Source organism: Tiliqua scincoides, chromosome 3, assembly GCF_035046505.1.
Source record: "Tiliqua scincoides isolate rTilSci1 chromosome 3, rTilSci1.hap2, whole genome shotgun sequence".
NCBI lineage: Eukaryota > Metazoa > Chordata > Lepidosauria > Squamata > Scincidae > Tiliqua > Tiliqua scincoides.
The window spans coordinates 206929151-206945536 of NC_089823.1; the positions used below are offsets into that span (position 1 = coordinate 206929151).

Here is a 16386-nt window from a genome sequence, read left to right on the forward strand (position 1 = left end):
TAGCAATGCCCTGTTTCCTGCTAACTGGGCATGGAGGGACCTTTTAAGTGATAGTTCCTACATTTAGTTTTATTTATTTATTTATACAGGTATTTATATACCACCTTTCTTTGGTCCTCAGATTTTTCCTCAGACTTTAATCCAAGGCGGTTTACATAGGCAGGCTGTTCTAAACCCCCGTAGGGATTTTTACAATTGAATAGTTCTAGTCTTTCATAGAACTCCTTGTTCCAGCTGGATTCCTTCCTGGTCTGGCCTCTCTCTGGAGTTGGGGGGGGGGGGGAAAGCAATTGTCTTTATTCATTTTGACACAACATCCCTCCCACTGGTGCTACTGGGTGGTGTGTCTCCTATGTGTGACTTTTTAAAGAGCCATTTCTTCCCAGCGTTGCATATACGCAACAGGGATCAAATGTGTGCACCTGTGGGCTGGGAAGAAATTAATTGCGGGTCCCCTTTGAGGCAAGGAACTAACTTTGCATTCTTTTTGTTTATGCAAACTGCATTTAGAGTGTTTTCTTAAAAAGTGCTATATAAATAGTAGTAGTAATACCAACACATTGGATTTAATTAAACTACAATGCTTCTTTCCTTGCATGCACCTGCTTGGTGTTTTGGCTGCACCTAACCACTGATGTTGTGCAGCGTACTGTAACCATATCGACTCAGAAGTATATTCCACGGAGATCAATGGGACTTACATCCTATTGTGTCCTTAGGATTACAATCTTCCATGCAGTCAGTACAGCTGTGCTAAGGAGCAATGGTCACTTCAACTCACAGTATGTAGTGATGACTTTTCTCTTTGGGAATGCATCTGGGAGGTATGAAATCAAAACTCCACCTGTTGTTATTTGGCAAGCTGGTGAAGTGGTTGGGAATTATTGGGTATAGTAAATCTTCCATGATCTCTCAGAGGATATCCCAAATGTTTGGGCAAGTGATTAGTGATCAACTGGGAAACAAAATCTGATTTAAAAAATTGTGCTACAGTACATTTACTGACCTTAAGTCCTATTCTGGTGCTGCATGTGAGGAACACACAGCAGACTTGATTAATTTCAAAGGCAAAAATTGGAATAATGAAATACAGGTGACATCTACATACATTTTCTGAAAATACTTTATAACACATGTATTGTATATGTGCTCTCAGGAAGCCATTTTTCTCCATTAAAAACACACACACACACACACACACACACACACACACACACAGAGAGAGAATGTGTTCCTAGGTAGCTATCATACACACTTACCTGGGAGTAAGTTACACAGCACACTGCAGAGACTTAGGCTGCTATCCTAAAAACACTTTCCTGACAGTAAGCCCCATTGAACAAAATAGGACTTATTTCTGAATAGACCTGGTTAGGACTGTTCCCTTAGGCTGCCATTCTGTCCTTTCTTCCTTTGGAGTAAGCTCCATTGACTATAATGGAACTTACTCCTGGGTAGAAGGGTATAGGATTGAGCTCTTATTAACAAATAAGCATGCATGGAATTCCAGTGCAATTCATTACAATGGAAAATTCCCCTGTGATTTTAATGAGATTTTTGTTTGTTTTCTTGCTCAGTATTGATGCTGAATGGGAGAATCAGTCCATTTTCTACCAATATTTGTTCAAATATTACTTGCAGTTTCTTTTCCTAAGAACTGCAAGTGATTGAATAAAGCTGCAATCCTATCCACACCTACCTGGGAATAAGCCCCATTGATTATAATGGGGCTTACTTCTAAGTAGACCTGCATAGAATTTGGGTTGCACAAATCTGCAGAATGCATCTTTATTGGATACATTGTAATTCAAGATCAAACAACATGGTGGAAATTTGCTGTCAACCAATGAAATCAGAAAATATAAAGAAAATTAACAAATGGTAAAGAAAGAAACGGATTTTTTGTTGGCAAAGCAAATTGTACAGACCAAACCTATGGAAGCTTCTTCTGAAGTGAGGCCCACCAAGTTCAAGGGTGTGCTTAGGTTTGCAGAGAATCTATGAATGCGTGTGCTGAAGGACGTATGTAAAGTAGTGTGCGCAACCACTCTCTCCGCATGTTTACTAAGAAGTAAGTCCGATTGAGCTCAGTGGTGCTTACCCCATAGTAAGTATGCTTAGGGTTGCAATCTTCCTGTGTTCTGTAGACCTAAAACTGGAAACACATGCAGTATGTATTTGTCCAACTGAAGTTCTGGCCCACAATTCTCCTCCACACTTTCTCTTCCCTTCTGTCCGTCTTTTACTTTTTTGTGGAGTGGGGGGGGGGGGAAGAGGAGCAACAATTGAGCAGAAATAGGAGGGTGCCAGCCACCAATCTGCTGCATAAGGTGAATGCCTTGATCTGCCTTGGGGATGGGCCACTTCTGGTTAGAGCAGTGATTTTCAACGTTTCTCTTCTCACGGCATGTTGACTTCTGTTGGCTTCTTTATGGCCTTCACCTCTTGTGATGTCACTTCCAGCTTCTGGGAGACTCTGCAGCACACTGGCAGAGGAGGAGAGACAAACAATTCATTACTACAGACAGTTGCTGTAGAATAGTAGTTTCCAAAGTGGTGGGTTGCACTACACTACAGAAACCAGAAGAGGGCCAGAAATGGGTGCCCTGTGATGCCACAGCAGTTGTGGCACCACTGGGACCCAGGGGCTTGAATTCTGACCTGGGAAGTCACTCTGGTTTGGGGGAGGGTCCATGAGCCTCGTAGCCTCCTTCCCTGCTGCTTGTAATCACTCCAGCAATCGGAGTGCACTTCCAATTTTCACACTGGAGTGATTACGAGCAGCAGGGAGCAGTGCAGAAGGGGCTGCGAGCCTCCCAGACCCTCCCCAAAGCCAGTGCAACCCACCTGGTAAGGATACAAGCTCCTGGGTCCCTGTGGCGCTGCTATTGCTATAACACCTTGGGGTACCCCTCTGCCACAGTCCCCACCCATGCAAACACTTAGTGCGGTCCAAAAGTCCAAGAAGAACTTTGGGAACTAAAAACAGAGCCAAAGAAGCTGGAGAAGTTTTTCAGCAATTTTTCAACTGCTATGCTGTAAACCTGGGGTGTCAAACTAGTTTGAATGCTGATTAGCATTCATGATGCCTGCTGAGGGCCAGAAGTGATGTCATTAGACCGGAAGTGATGTCATTAAACAGGTCAAAACCAAAAATAAGCTCTTTTTCTCACTTAGGAACTCATTAGCTGCAAATGACAGAAGAGAAAACACACGAATCTTGACTATATTACAAGATATTAGACAGCCCAATTTTCAAGTTGGCTGCCCTTTCAGCAGTAACTCCTCAGCACTATTCAGCAGCTGAGAGCCTGAGGGCCGGATAAAAAGCTTCTGCGGGCCACATCCGGCCCCCGGGCCTTATGTTTGACACCCCTGCTCTAAACTGCCATGGCATATCTGCAGACCTTTCGCAGCACACCAATGTGCCATGGCACACCAGTTGAAAATTGCTGGGTTATATATAGCAGAATTTTGTAAACAGTGTACAGAGTCTAAAACAAAGTGAGCCATTATATATATGGGCACATCATGCGGGACTTACGGATAATGCCAAACAAATCTGTTCTGATTAGAGGTGATGAAATTAGGGGTGCTTTACTGAGCCCAAGGGAGTTTGCAGATGCTTAAATGGGTAGTCCCTTCGGGGAGAAAGGCGGGGTAAAAATAAAGTTGTTGTTGTTGTTGTTGTTATTATTATTATTATTATATCTCAAAACACATAGACGAACAGGCCTTGCTGAGGGAGAGTCAGCATGGCTTCTGTAAGGGTAAGTCTTGCCTCACAAACCTTATAGAATTCTTTGAAAAGGTCAACAGGCATGTGGATGCGGGAGAACCCGTGGACATTATATATCTGGACTTTCAGAAGGCGTTTGACACGGTCCCTCACCAAAGGCTACTGAAAAAACTCCACAGTCAGGGAATTAGAGGACAGGTCCTCTCGTGGATTGAGAACTGGTTGGAGGCCAGGAAGCAGAGAGTGGGTGTCAATGGGCAATTTTCACAGTGGAGAGAGGTGAAAAGCGGTGTGCCCCAAGGATCTGTCCTGGGACCGGTGCTTTTCAACCTCTTCATAAATGACCTGGAGACAGGGTTGAGCAGTGAAGTGGCTAAGTTTGCAGACGACACCAAACTTTTCCGAGTGGTAAAGACCAGAAGTGATTGTGAGGAGCTCCAGAAGGATCTCTCCAGACTGGCAGAATGGGCAGCAAAATGGCAGATGCGCTTCAATGTCAGTAAGTGTAAAGTCATGCACATTGGGGCAAAAAATCAAAACTTTAGATACAGGCTGATGGGTTCTGAGCTGTCTGTGACAGATCAGGAGAGAGATCTTGGGGTGGTGGTGGACAGGTCGATGAAAGTGTCGACCCAATGTGCGGTGGCAGTGAAGAAGGCCAATTCTATGCTTGGGATCATTAGGAAGGGTATTGAGAACAAAACGGTTAGTATTATAATGCCGTTGTACAAATCGATGGTAAGGCCACACCTGGAGTATTGTGTCCAGTTCTGGTCACTGCATCTCAAAAAAGACATAGTGGAAATGGAAAAGGTGCAAAAGAGAGCGACTAAGATGATTACGGGGCTGGGGCACCTTCCTTATGAGGAAAGGCTACAGCGTTTGGGCCTCTTCAGCCTAGAAAAGAGACGCTTGAGGGGGGACATGATTGAGACATACAAAATTATGCAGGGGATGGACAGAGTGGATAGGGAGATGCTCTTTACACTCTCACATAATACCAGAACCAGGGGACATCCACTAAAATTGAGTGTTGGGCGGGTTAGGACAGACAAAAGAAAATATTTCTTTACTCAGCGCGTGGTCGGTCTGTGGAACTCCTTGCCACAGGATGTGGTGCTGGCGTCTAGCCTAGACGCCTTTAAAAGGGGATTGGACGAGTTTCTGGAGGAAAAATCCATTATGGGATACAAGCCATGATGTGTATGCGCAACCTCCTGATTTTAGGAATGGGTTAAGTCAGAATGCCAGATGTAGGGGAGGGCACCAGGATGAGGTCTCTTGTTATCTGGTGTGCTCCCTGGGGCATTTGGTGGGCCGCTGTGAGATACAGGAAGCTGGACTAGATGGGCCTATGGCCTGATCCAGTGGGGCTGTTCTTATGTTCTTATGTTCTATTATTATTATTATTATTATTATTATTATTATTATTATTATTATTATTTTCAGGATTTTTTTTGAAGCGAGAAAGCATGGATGCAATTAGACTCTCTAATTCCAAGCCACTTTGCTTCAGTGGTTGTTGAATCAAGCATTGTGGGCCTGGCACTCATTGCGCCTATATTTTTTATTACATCTTAGCATTTGGTTTAGTTATTATTTAATACAAATGGGCAGTGCTACCCCATTTGTTGACAGAACGAGCGTTCTGCCAGCTCTAACTGCCTTATAGCAGATGTCAAAGACACTCCGACAGTACATAGAGCACACTTGTCCAGGACGCATTGGTCCTGTCACTCTCTGTGCTGTGGAGGACTACCCCCTCTCCAGTAAAGGAACAAATGTCCCCTTACCCAGAGAAGACCTTTGCAACTGTCCTGCACCCCACAGGGTGCAGCATTAGTCATTTCAGAGGTGGTAGCGAGAAACGTTATGTTGTGTATATTTAAGAAAAATGATAATAATGATATTAATGATAATAATGACGACATCAACAACTAGTATTTGTATACCGCCTTTCTTGGTGGTAGTTCATTTAGGGCCCAATCCTATCTAACTTTCCAGTTCCGGTGCAGCTGCACTGCAGCCCTGAGGTAAGGAAACAAATGCTCCCATACCTTGAGGAGGCCTATGTGACTGTCCCCCCACCACAGGATGCAGTGCACACCCCATTGATATAGCTGCACCAGCCCTGGAAAATTGGGTAGGATTGGGCTCTTAGGCAGGCTTTCTCTAAACTCACCCTCCCCCCAGGAGTTTTTACAATAACAAAGAAGTTCTAATCCTTCAAGAACAACAACATTCCAATTCTTTCACAGTCTGGTATCACTTCTGACCGTGGTTGCCTCCCACACTGACTGACAAACAGCTCCTTCTTCTCGCACTGAATGCAGCTGACAGGGTTTCTTTGGTCTCACCAAAGAGCAGGTGGAATAGCTCAGCTCAGCTTGTCAGTCATTTCTCAAGGCCTTGCCACTCATGGAAGCTTCAGGTGATCTCAATCTGGCAACCAATGGATGTTATCTTTGGATGTCCCTTTTTGGTCCCTTTTTGGGAGAAGGGCGGGATAAAAATAAAGTTTTTATTATTATTATGTGATCTAGTTATCCTCAAGGCCAGACCTCCTGCTCATATTTAGTATTTCAAAATCTGAATTGCAGCAGAACAAGCCAAATAAAAATAACAAATCACCATAATTATCACCATAATAAACAGAAATGCAATAACGCAATAATGCAATAAAGAAACAAACAAACAAATAAAAATCCAGTGTCGGGTAAATGTTGTTTAATAACCTATTTTCTCATTTTCACGCATTTGCTTTTGCAGTATGGCTTCATAAATACTTGCCTGAAGTCTTTGGTGGTTGAAAAATATGGTGAAGAAATATGGGAAAAATTAAGGTAATTTATCTATAAAGACATTGGTACTACTAGAGCAAGGAATAGTCTCAAATGCTATTAAATAAATTTTCCGCTATAAGGGGAGAGAACTTAACACAGTGTGCAGGGCAGGGACGTGTGGTGTGGGAGCAGCAGGTAAGGCAGAACTGTTGTTGTCCATGGAAAAGTACCACAGGCATCCTGTGGTATCCTGCCCACTTACACCTGAGGAGGCCTCCTGGGCCTGATGTGCCCCATTCCATGCTCCCCCTCTCAGAAACACCCCCTGCCCACTTCTGAAAGATCCTCCTGCCACCCTCTCTCGGCCCCCTGTGCTGGTCGGTGCATTACCACCACTAGTGGCCAGGGGTTCGGATTCAGTGCTAGTGGGCTTGCGCAGGCTGTTCCACTGGTGTTGCCTACTCACATAGTGCTTTGCGTTTGTGATACCTTCTGGATTGCACTATTAAAGAGAAAGAAGGAAATGAATATTACTGGAGAATGATTTCTGACTGGATAATTCTAAACAACCAGTAAGACAAACAGAGAAGATTGCCCCGTCATCTAAAATGCTTCCTTGTCATATAACGCAACTCTGAATTATTCTATGCGAAATGGTTTAATGTTGGAGGAACATTGTTTTGAAACAATGTCTTCAAAAGCCCATCGTTTTTATGAATGGGAAACAATTCATTTTTAAAACATCACTTCCTAAATGTTGAATTTAATCACAGCAATGCATAGAAATGGCTTTGCTGGGTGATGGCTATCTAAGCTGGGATGGGGGGCGGAGAATTAATTGCCCACTTGACTGAAGGACAGGAGATGGAACCTACTGCAATGGCATGAAACACGTATTTCTATTACAGAATCCAAACCGGAGTACAGGACACATTTTTGACTTTTGAAGTGTACAGAGATGAAATCACAATGCAGCTAATTGACAAGGCATGCAAAATGCTGGGTAAGTATTTTTCAAAAAGAATAAAAGACCACAATGGGGTTATGCTAGCTAGAATTGAATATGGGGTTATGCTAGCTAGCAATGGGGTTATGCTAGCTAGAATGCTTTAACAATTGAAATTTTGCAACTGAATTCAATGAGAGCAATCCCCGCCGAGACCCTTTGCCCCTTCTGAAATATTCTGCCTCCTCCTTGCCCCATTCCATACATCCCCCAACTTGCGCCATTTACCCGCACCGGCTTCCCTGTACCTGTGGGTGTAGTGGGGTACAGCTTTCTTCTTTCAGGTCTGCCGCCTTTTGCAGGAGCGTTGTGGAAAATGGCCACTGGCAGCGCACTGGGCGTGACGCCATCAGCCATTTTACAGCAGCGGAAAGCCTTTCTGCTGCCGTAAATGGTTCTACGTGCCAGCCCAATACTAGTTAGGATCAGGCCATAGATATGTTGCACCACAGAAAGCCTTTGCAAAATGTAAACATGCAGTTTGCAGTGGTTTTCAGAGCAAAGGCATGGTCTGAAGGTACATGATATAACCAAGTTGCTAAGGAGCAGTTAGGCTGGCCAGTAACTGGATGAGAAACATGTAAAGCAAACATACGTTATCCTTTGTGAGTTCTGCCGTGGAAAAAAGGCAAGATATAAATTTATAATTCTAATAATTAAAAAAAACAACAACAGGAGATAAGGTGCTTTGTTGACCTCATTCCTGTTGACCTCATTTTGTCATTCATTGTTGACAAATGTTGACCTCATTTTGTCATTCCACAATGGAAAAGCTTCCAGCTTCCCTCTGGGCTTCAAGAGAATTGAGGCAGTCAGGACCCCTGTGATGATCAGTGAATGCAGAGAAGTTCACATGGCTACAGTACAGTACGGGGGATCAATATAATTGTTGTTTTTGTTTTTTTCTTGGGAGACAGTATCTTCTTGGTCTTCAGTGGTAGAACAAGGGAGGGGCTGGTGGAGGTAAAGCAAGCAGCCTATCCTCAAGAGTTATGGGCCTGGGGTACAGCTCCTTGTGCTGTTCTTACGCGTGTAGTAATGACCACAGGCATGCAATGTGATCCTATGCGTGTTGGCTCAGAAGTAAGCTTCATTGGGTTCACTGGGTCAGGTTCACTTACGGCAGCAAAAGAGCTGCATAGTCCATACCACAATCTTATCCCCCTTTCCAGGTCCAGACCCACTTCCTGAGATCCTTGGACCTATTTCAGCTGGCATTTAGGTTCAAGGATTAGCTGGAGAAGGTCCAAGGAGAACCATTGGCAACCAGTTAAAAATTTTTTTACTTTTTTCCAGGGCCTTCAGATTTACAGTACAATTTAATGCATGTCTAATCAGAAGTAAGCTCCATTAAATTCAGTGGGACTTACTCCCAAGGAATTGTATATAGGACTGCAGGCTGGCAGCCCAATCCTGAACTGCCCGGAGCTCTGGGTCCCAGCGGCTCCACAGAGGGCTCCTGCCGGATCCTGCGCCTCCCGTGCTGCCGTGAGAGGCTCCTCAGGAGTAGGGGACGTTCATCCCCTTCCCCCGAGTAAGGGAAGTAGCCCCACAATGGGGCTACTCACTTTAGTGGCAACCTTTTGGTCGCCGCTAAAGTAAAGGTGCTCGTGTAGGGCGAGCAGCCCTGCCTGAGTGTCTTGGATCCTGCGGAGCTTGACTCCGTGGATCCGCCTTTCCCCCTCTCCCTGACACGCCTCCCCCACGCCCCCGGCCATGCCTCCCCCTCCCTGGAATGCCTCCCCCATGCCCCCGAACATGCCCCCATCTCCCGTTTCGCAGCCTGGCGGTCCGGGAGACTGCCAAGCTGTGAAACCCGGGCACCCGCCATGCGCTGGCTCAGCACCGGCTGGAGCTGGGCTAGCTCTGGCCAGAGCCGGGCAGGAAGCCCCGCAAATGTGCCTTATGGCACGTTTGCAACTAAGGTCCACGGCGCAGACCTCAGGATCAGGCTCTTAAACAGCTGGATTGGGTTGCTGGGTTGGATTCCCTGAGCAGAAGGAACATCGTGCAGTTTTGCAGAAGCTTGCGCAGATGCCTGCAGAAGAGTTCAACAGTCCTATATCACAGATGATTCTACAACCTGATGAGCCCCTTATGGGGAGAAAAGTAGGGTAAAAAGTAAGTAAATAAGTAGCCACCTTCATTTTTCTTACACAAAATGTTGCGTAAATGGAAGAGCATTTTTGAATTTGTTTTCAATTTTCTAGCACAAATTTTGGCATGAGGTGTAAAGCAATCCATTTGGGAGAAGAAGCCACCTTCTGAAGGCAGAACAGCACTGCTTGGATCCAGCCCACAATCCTGAGCTTATTACAGTCAGTGCCAAGAGGGTGGGCAGAACAAAGGCTGCAATCGGAATCCACTTGAGTCGAGGTCTTCTTATTAAATGGATTTTTTCAGCTACGTTGGTTGTGTTAATACCTCTTTGTTTTTCTAGATGTTCCCCCAGATATGGTCCTGAAACAATTTGGAGAATATTTCTTTGAATTCTGTAAGCGGTCAGGTTATGACCATATGCTGAGAACTCTGGGAGGAAATCTGTATGAATTTATAGAGAACCTGGATGCCCTACACAGCTACCTGAGTCTTTCTTACCAGGCAAGTGGGAATATGTACATTCCATGAGACCAATGCTGTACCAAGGTCATTTGGCACCCAGTGCCCATAATTTTTTGGCACGCCCCTCATGACAAAATTAGTTTTCAGTAATAGTCATTACATGAAATGAATAATAATTATGGGTGGCTGCAGCCACTGCTAACCAAATCGCGGCTGCAGCCTGTGCTAGCCAAATAGTAGCGGCAGCCAGCTCTAGCCACCACAATCTTGAGATGGCCTCTCAGACACCCCCATGCAGCCTGGCACCCAGGGTCACTGCCCCCAGTCACCCTCTTCATACACCACTGCATGAGACTAGCAGCAATGTATGATTCCTGGATCCAAACACTTAGCACATGTCTCAATGTAAAGCACACCTGTATATAAGCCTCCGTATTCATCAGTTAGTTATTGTTAAGGTTGTCCCAAAGCCTCCTGGTGCCTGAAACAGCATGCCAGATTACATCCCCCTTACCTGATGGAGTGCCACCCACTGCTTCTCCTCTTGCCACTCCTGAGATTCAAAAGGAAGATGGGTTTGGAGAGAAGAGGAAGTGTGGAAAAGAGGGGAGCAGTGGACTAAGGGCCCAATCCTATCCTACTTTCCAGCGCCAATGTAGCCACAATGCAGTCCTGAGGTAAGGAAACAAGCATTGCCTTAGCTTGAGAAGGCTTCCATAACTGTCCCCCCATCACAGGATGCAGCACACAACCCATTGCCATTGACTGCATCAGTGCTGGATAGTTGGATTGGGCTCTAAAGCACCACTCTAGCCCATCACTCTCTTCTTCTCCACACTTCCTCTTCTGCTCTATTCCCCCTTCTTCCTTTCTAAATCCAGGGAGCAGGTAGAGGAGGAATAATGGAAGTGGTCAGACTGAAACAGGTGCTCCCCTGCCAATCCACCACTGCCAATCCACCACCTGAAGCAACTGCCTCAATCTCATTATTTTTGGTGTATTATGTGTGGACTTGAATTTATTGGCTACTAATGTTTGATTTCCTTGCTTTGGGATTTAAAGTTTCAATTTCTATAAAACAATTTTCTTTTCCTTATTAGTTAAACTATGTGCACATTTTTTTTTTACCTTGATTCAAATTTGGCAGAGCCACTAGTACCCAATTATAATTAATTGTTGGTCTCAGTCTGGCCCGCTGGTTGCCAGCCAGCCAGCCACCTCTACTTTAGGGCACGACAGAGCAGTAAACTCTACCATCTGGGATGCTCAGCATTAGTGCTTTGAATGTTTTCCTCTTTTTCTTCTTCAAGGAAATGAATGCTCCTTCATTTAGGGTAGAAAAGAATGAAGATGGATCAATGCATTTGCATTATTATTCAGACAGGCGGGGCTTGTGCCATATTGTCCCAGGTATGTTCCCTTTCATGGAATGGGTTTTGAAAGGCACTATTTTCAATTACTGGATTAATTAATTGCTTCTTGGATAATGTGCTCAGCAGAATGCAAAAGCGAAAAGTAAAAGCACACATCAATTGCTTCAGGAAAGTGCCTATTGACACTTGACAAAATCACACTGTGAAAACACCATTTGAAAGAGGGACCCACTGAACTGTACTGCATAGGCCAGTGGTTCTCAAACTTTTAGCACCAAGACCCAACTTTTAGAATGAAAATCTGTCAGGACCCATCAGAAGTGATGTCATGACATGAAGTGACATCATCAAGCAGGAAACTTTTTAACAATCCGAGGCTGCAATCCTACCCATACTTACCCAGGAGTAAGTCCCATTTACTATCATTGTTAAAAGTATATCCATAGTAGCCTGTTAAAAGTACAGATCTGTAACATCAAGTCTAATATATTAAAAATAAAATATTGGAATGAATGCGAACCCACCTGAAAGTAGTTTGCGACCGACCTAGCAGGTCCTGACACTCAATTTGGGAAACACTAGATAGGATACACTTGTACACTCAACAGTGAAGAAAATGACTTCCCACCAGGTGGTTTATTCAGAACATGGGCCCCTTCATAAGCATGTCTCTGTGTCTCAGACCAAGCCATTAGGTATCTATTTTTCCATCTAATGCCCAGACATCTGCAAATGTGTATGGGACAGAGTTGACAATTTAGGGTTTGTACAAGATTTTGTATTAGTACTAATTTCTAGAAACTCAGGATGCCAGGTGGAAGGGAGTAGCAACACAATCAGGGCTGGTGTTAGGGACCTCGGTCTCTGGGGGGCCCAGCACTGGGGTGGCAAGCAGTTCTTCCACTGCTGCAACCAGCATCTGGGAGCCTGGGAGGGCAGCACGGCAAGCAAAATGTGGGCTGAATTGGGCCTCCTAGAAGTAGTTGGCGGTGATGTTATGTCACTGCTACTACTTCTGGGTGCCCAACTTTGCATACAGCACTACAACTGTCTGGCTCACTGTGGCTGTAGTTGTTGTGGCTGCTTGGTGAGAAGGGGGGCTGTGTGAAAGCCCTGTCTTGGGGCCCTGCCAGTCCTGGGGCTGGCTTTGAACAGGATGCAGATATCTTATTGCTTTGTTTGCTCTCTGAGGGACCTGCTGGGCCACTGTGAGGTACAGGAAGCTGGTCTAGATGGGCCTTTGGCCTGATCCAGCAGGGCTCTTCTTATGTTCTTCTTTTGCTTCAGGAATTATAGGTGCAGCAGCCTTGGATTTTTTCAACATTGAAATTTCCATGGAGATAGTAAATCAAACGGAAGAAGAAGAAAGAACAGGGAAAAAGGAACACATTGTATTCCTTGTAACACAAAAACCTGTATTTGCATACAAAAGAAGAAACAGGTTTGCTTCCTCTGCGCCATATCTTTCAAATTCTGGAACACAGATGGGAAAGCAGCTGAATAAAGAGGTACCATGATGTTTACTCTGTACTGAAACATGCTCTCTCTCTCTCTCTCTCTCTCTCTCTCTCTCTCTCTCTCTCTCTCTGTAAACCCAAACACACTGGGTTGTATCCAGCAATGATTACTTCAGTGCAATTTACTACAGTGAAACTTGCTAACTAGTAGTTATAGTCAGGGATCACTTCAGTGGCAAGTGGATCTCTGTGTTATGCATGGGAATGACCTCTCCATTAAAGTGATTCGAGTAGCCCTTGCAAGGTATATGTCCAAAAGTGTTTAATGGCTTATGGAATATCTAATTCCAAACTTACATGGGTTTTAAAAGTGATCAGTTGGAGACATGCTTCTCACCCTAATGTAAAGGCTCTATACACACCATTCCTTGGAAGTAAGATTTCAAGAGGACTTACTCCTTGGTGTCTGTGCCAAAGATTGTCGCCTTAGAATTCTTGATTTGATTGGAGTTTATGATGATGATGTCACTGTTAGGTTGTTATAAAAGGAAGTGGCATACTAGGAGGGGGGCAAAACTCTAAGGGTACAATCCTAACCAGGACTACTCAGAAATAAGTCCTATTTTGTTCAATGGGGCTTATTCTCAGGAAAGTGTGGTTAGGATTGCAGCCTAAGTTTCTTCAGTGTAAAGCACCCCCCCTTGCCTTCAAAGCCAGTTGCAGCTGCAAAAGCAAGTTATTTCCAAAGCTCTCTCTTGAAACTTGCACAAACTCATGTTTGCTGTTTATTATTATTGCACAAACTCATGTTTGCTGTTTATTATTATTGCTATTTATTATTATTATTGCTATTTATTATTATTGCTATTCTATTTCAGAGCTGGATAACAAAAAAAATTGCATGAGAATATTAAAGAGTTTATGTTCAAAACACCTGAAGTGTGTTAGACATATTTTTGTATAGAGCCCCATGTTCCAGAAGAAATAACTCTTACAGTTTATGCTTCTTTACTGTCAGGCAGAACACAACTAAACTACAACCTAACAAGAAAGAAAAGTCTAAGGGTGAAGTGTATCTCCATCCCAGAATAAAAGGTTCCAGAATTTATATGTCTAGCTCCATCCCAGAATAAAAGGTTCCAGGGTTAAAAGGCTCCAGGATTTATATGTGTAGTAACATGTGTAGCATGTTACTACAGATATAAATATGAATGAACGAATGAATGAACAGGGGTCTGCAAAGGGTTTAAAACAGATTAGGATGCCCACTTGCAAGTGCTTAAATGATCTAATGAGCATTTGCCTTTTATTGCTACACTCATTTCCTTGCAAAAACCTTTACTTTGGGTTCATTTCACAGGGTCTCGAAAGAGCAATGAATAAGATCAGAGATAAAACAAGTCTTGTATCTACTTGCCCTGTCAAGAAAAGCCACTGGGAAAAAATTAGAGGAATTGTGACAATTGGAAAAGGTAAAAGTGATATCATTAAAAAAAGAATTGGCACCATTCATGAATGTTTTTGGTATGTATTGAAAACCCCAGCCTGGTCCTCATTTTGCAGGAAAGGCAAACCACAAGCCTAGGTGGCATTGTCAGCAGTACTCCCATGTTTTTGGCTGCAAAACTGTCCCTTCTGAGCTCTCAAGTTTCTGGTGACAGTGGTTTCTGGGGATATTTATGGTTATGATGGTGTACTCCAAAATCTTTCAGGTTATGGCCAAGGTCCAAAGGAAAAGACTCCGTTCCGATACAATAATAAATCATGATTTGAATGAGCAGTGATGAGTCTTTGATTCTCATGCTCTCTCTTCCCCTATCCCTTACTTTGTACACAATGAGAAGAGATTAGAAATTCCCACCACTAGTTTGTGCCAAAACATAATCTGTGGTTTCATCCAAATGTAGGAAATGATGGTTTGGGATTGTTGTTTGAGATCTTGGTTGGAGGGCTAACTGTGGTTTTGGAAAATCCTACTTTGCCACATTTGTATAAAGTGGCCAATGACAATTTTCTGAAAACCTGAAATGCCTGTTCCTAGTTTACCACTACAGTTCCTTTGGGAACAGTTTAGGAGTGATTTTCAGTGGAAAAAACAATCAGAAAAATTGATTAAGCACCGCCTACTTAACATCATGGTCCTGATTTGGATGTTAATCCTTTTCAAATAAACCAAACTTAAATGGGTGACCTGTTGAACCTCGACTAAGAACATTTGGTCCTTGCAATTTCATCTTATTCAAAGAAATGAAAAAATCCACTATGCTGAGCAGTTTGGAGGAATGACATAATACAAAAGTCATGAATGAGGAAATGAATGAATCAGTCAAGGGATATTATGAATGAGTTCTACCACTTTGAAAAATCATGGTATTAACAAGCTGCTAATGATTCCATCAATAAATTATGACAAGATTGAAAGCATCACATTATTTATATTATAGGACGACTGCTGAGAGGATTCGATGCTGTCTATCCTAAGACTCTTTGGATAGACCCGAAGACAATCTGTAATGGTCTCCCTTTCCATATTGTTTTTGATGAAGAGGTAAGACAAGCTAATGATGAGTAGTTGCTCTATAAGTGAGCCAAATATGTAGTCCCTTTTTACCGATCCTGTAGATCTTAATGCAAGAAGCTTGACTGAGATGAAAACAGCCTCAATTCATTGCAATCTCTGAATTTTTTATATATTCAGTGTTAATGGCACAATCCTAACCTTACCCACCACCATGGGGAGGACAGAAGAGGGGTGGGAGAGGTGTAATGGGGTGGATGGAGGGTGGGGAGTGGGCCCTTTCCATCAGGTTCATCATCTGGGTACATGTATTCCAGAGGTCTGCTTGGCCACAGTTCCCCATCATATGTACAAGTGTTGATAAAGAAATGGTTCGCATAGTATATGTGCGTGCAAACGTAACACACAAAGAACACAATAGGTACACCCAGAATTAAGAGCCTGAAGGAGGGTTGCAAGCAAACATGACTCTAGTGATGTCTATACATTGATGCTTACTGGTGGCTGAACAGAAGCAGAATAAGAATGCTGACTGTTACCATGCTTTATTTTTAAGCTCAGAGTGAAGCAAGCTGGAGTGAGCATTCAAAAGATTGTGCCTGGCCTTCAAACTTTGGGCATCCGCCTCGATCAATACTTCTGTATCGTACGCCCTGAAGTGAAATTTACCATCTCCAGTGTTCAGAAGTTTATCAACAGTCAGTTTGTTTTCCAGACCAAGAGAGAGATGATGCCACAGTCCTGGAAGCAGCGTCCTATGCTGGAGCTAAGAGGTAATTTGCTTTTTAAAGAAAGAAAGAGTTTTTGGGAATTATTAATCTGGAGATGACTGAAATGTATGAGCATTGACAATGGACGAGAAAGGCCTACTTCACGCTGCGGTGATCAACCTGGCCTGGGCTGTCCTGGGTGTCGTTGAAGGTTGGTTAGGTGAGTCACTGACCGAAG

General features: G+C 43.7%; 1 protein-coding gene across 1 annotated transcript in view; it reads left to right on the forward strand.

The window, feature by feature from the left end:
* Nucleotides 1-792: 792 nt before the first annotated feature.
* LOC136645278 (guanylate cyclase soluble subunit beta-2-like) overlaps nucleotides 793-16386 on the forward strand; it is a 28068-nt gene continuing 12474 nt past the window's right edge. Inside the window, exons 1-9 of the mRNA XM_066621515.1 lie at nucleotides 793-888; nucleotides 6509-6582; nucleotides 7431-7525; nucleotides 9969-10129; nucleotides 11401-11500; nucleotides 12751-12971; nucleotides 14281-14392; nucleotides 15365-15468; nucleotides 15995-16211. Of these exons, the coding sequence (XP_066477612.1) occupies nucleotides 793-888; nucleotides 6509-6582; nucleotides 7431-7525; nucleotides 9969-10129; nucleotides 11401-11500; nucleotides 12751-12971; nucleotides 14281-14392; nucleotides 15365-15468; nucleotides 15995-16211 (1180 nt within the window). The remainder of the gene's footprint in view (nucleotides 889-6508; nucleotides 6583-7430; nucleotides 7526-9968; nucleotides 10130-11400; nucleotides 11501-12750; nucleotides 12972-14280; nucleotides 14393-15364; nucleotides 15469-15994; nucleotides 16212-16386) is intronic.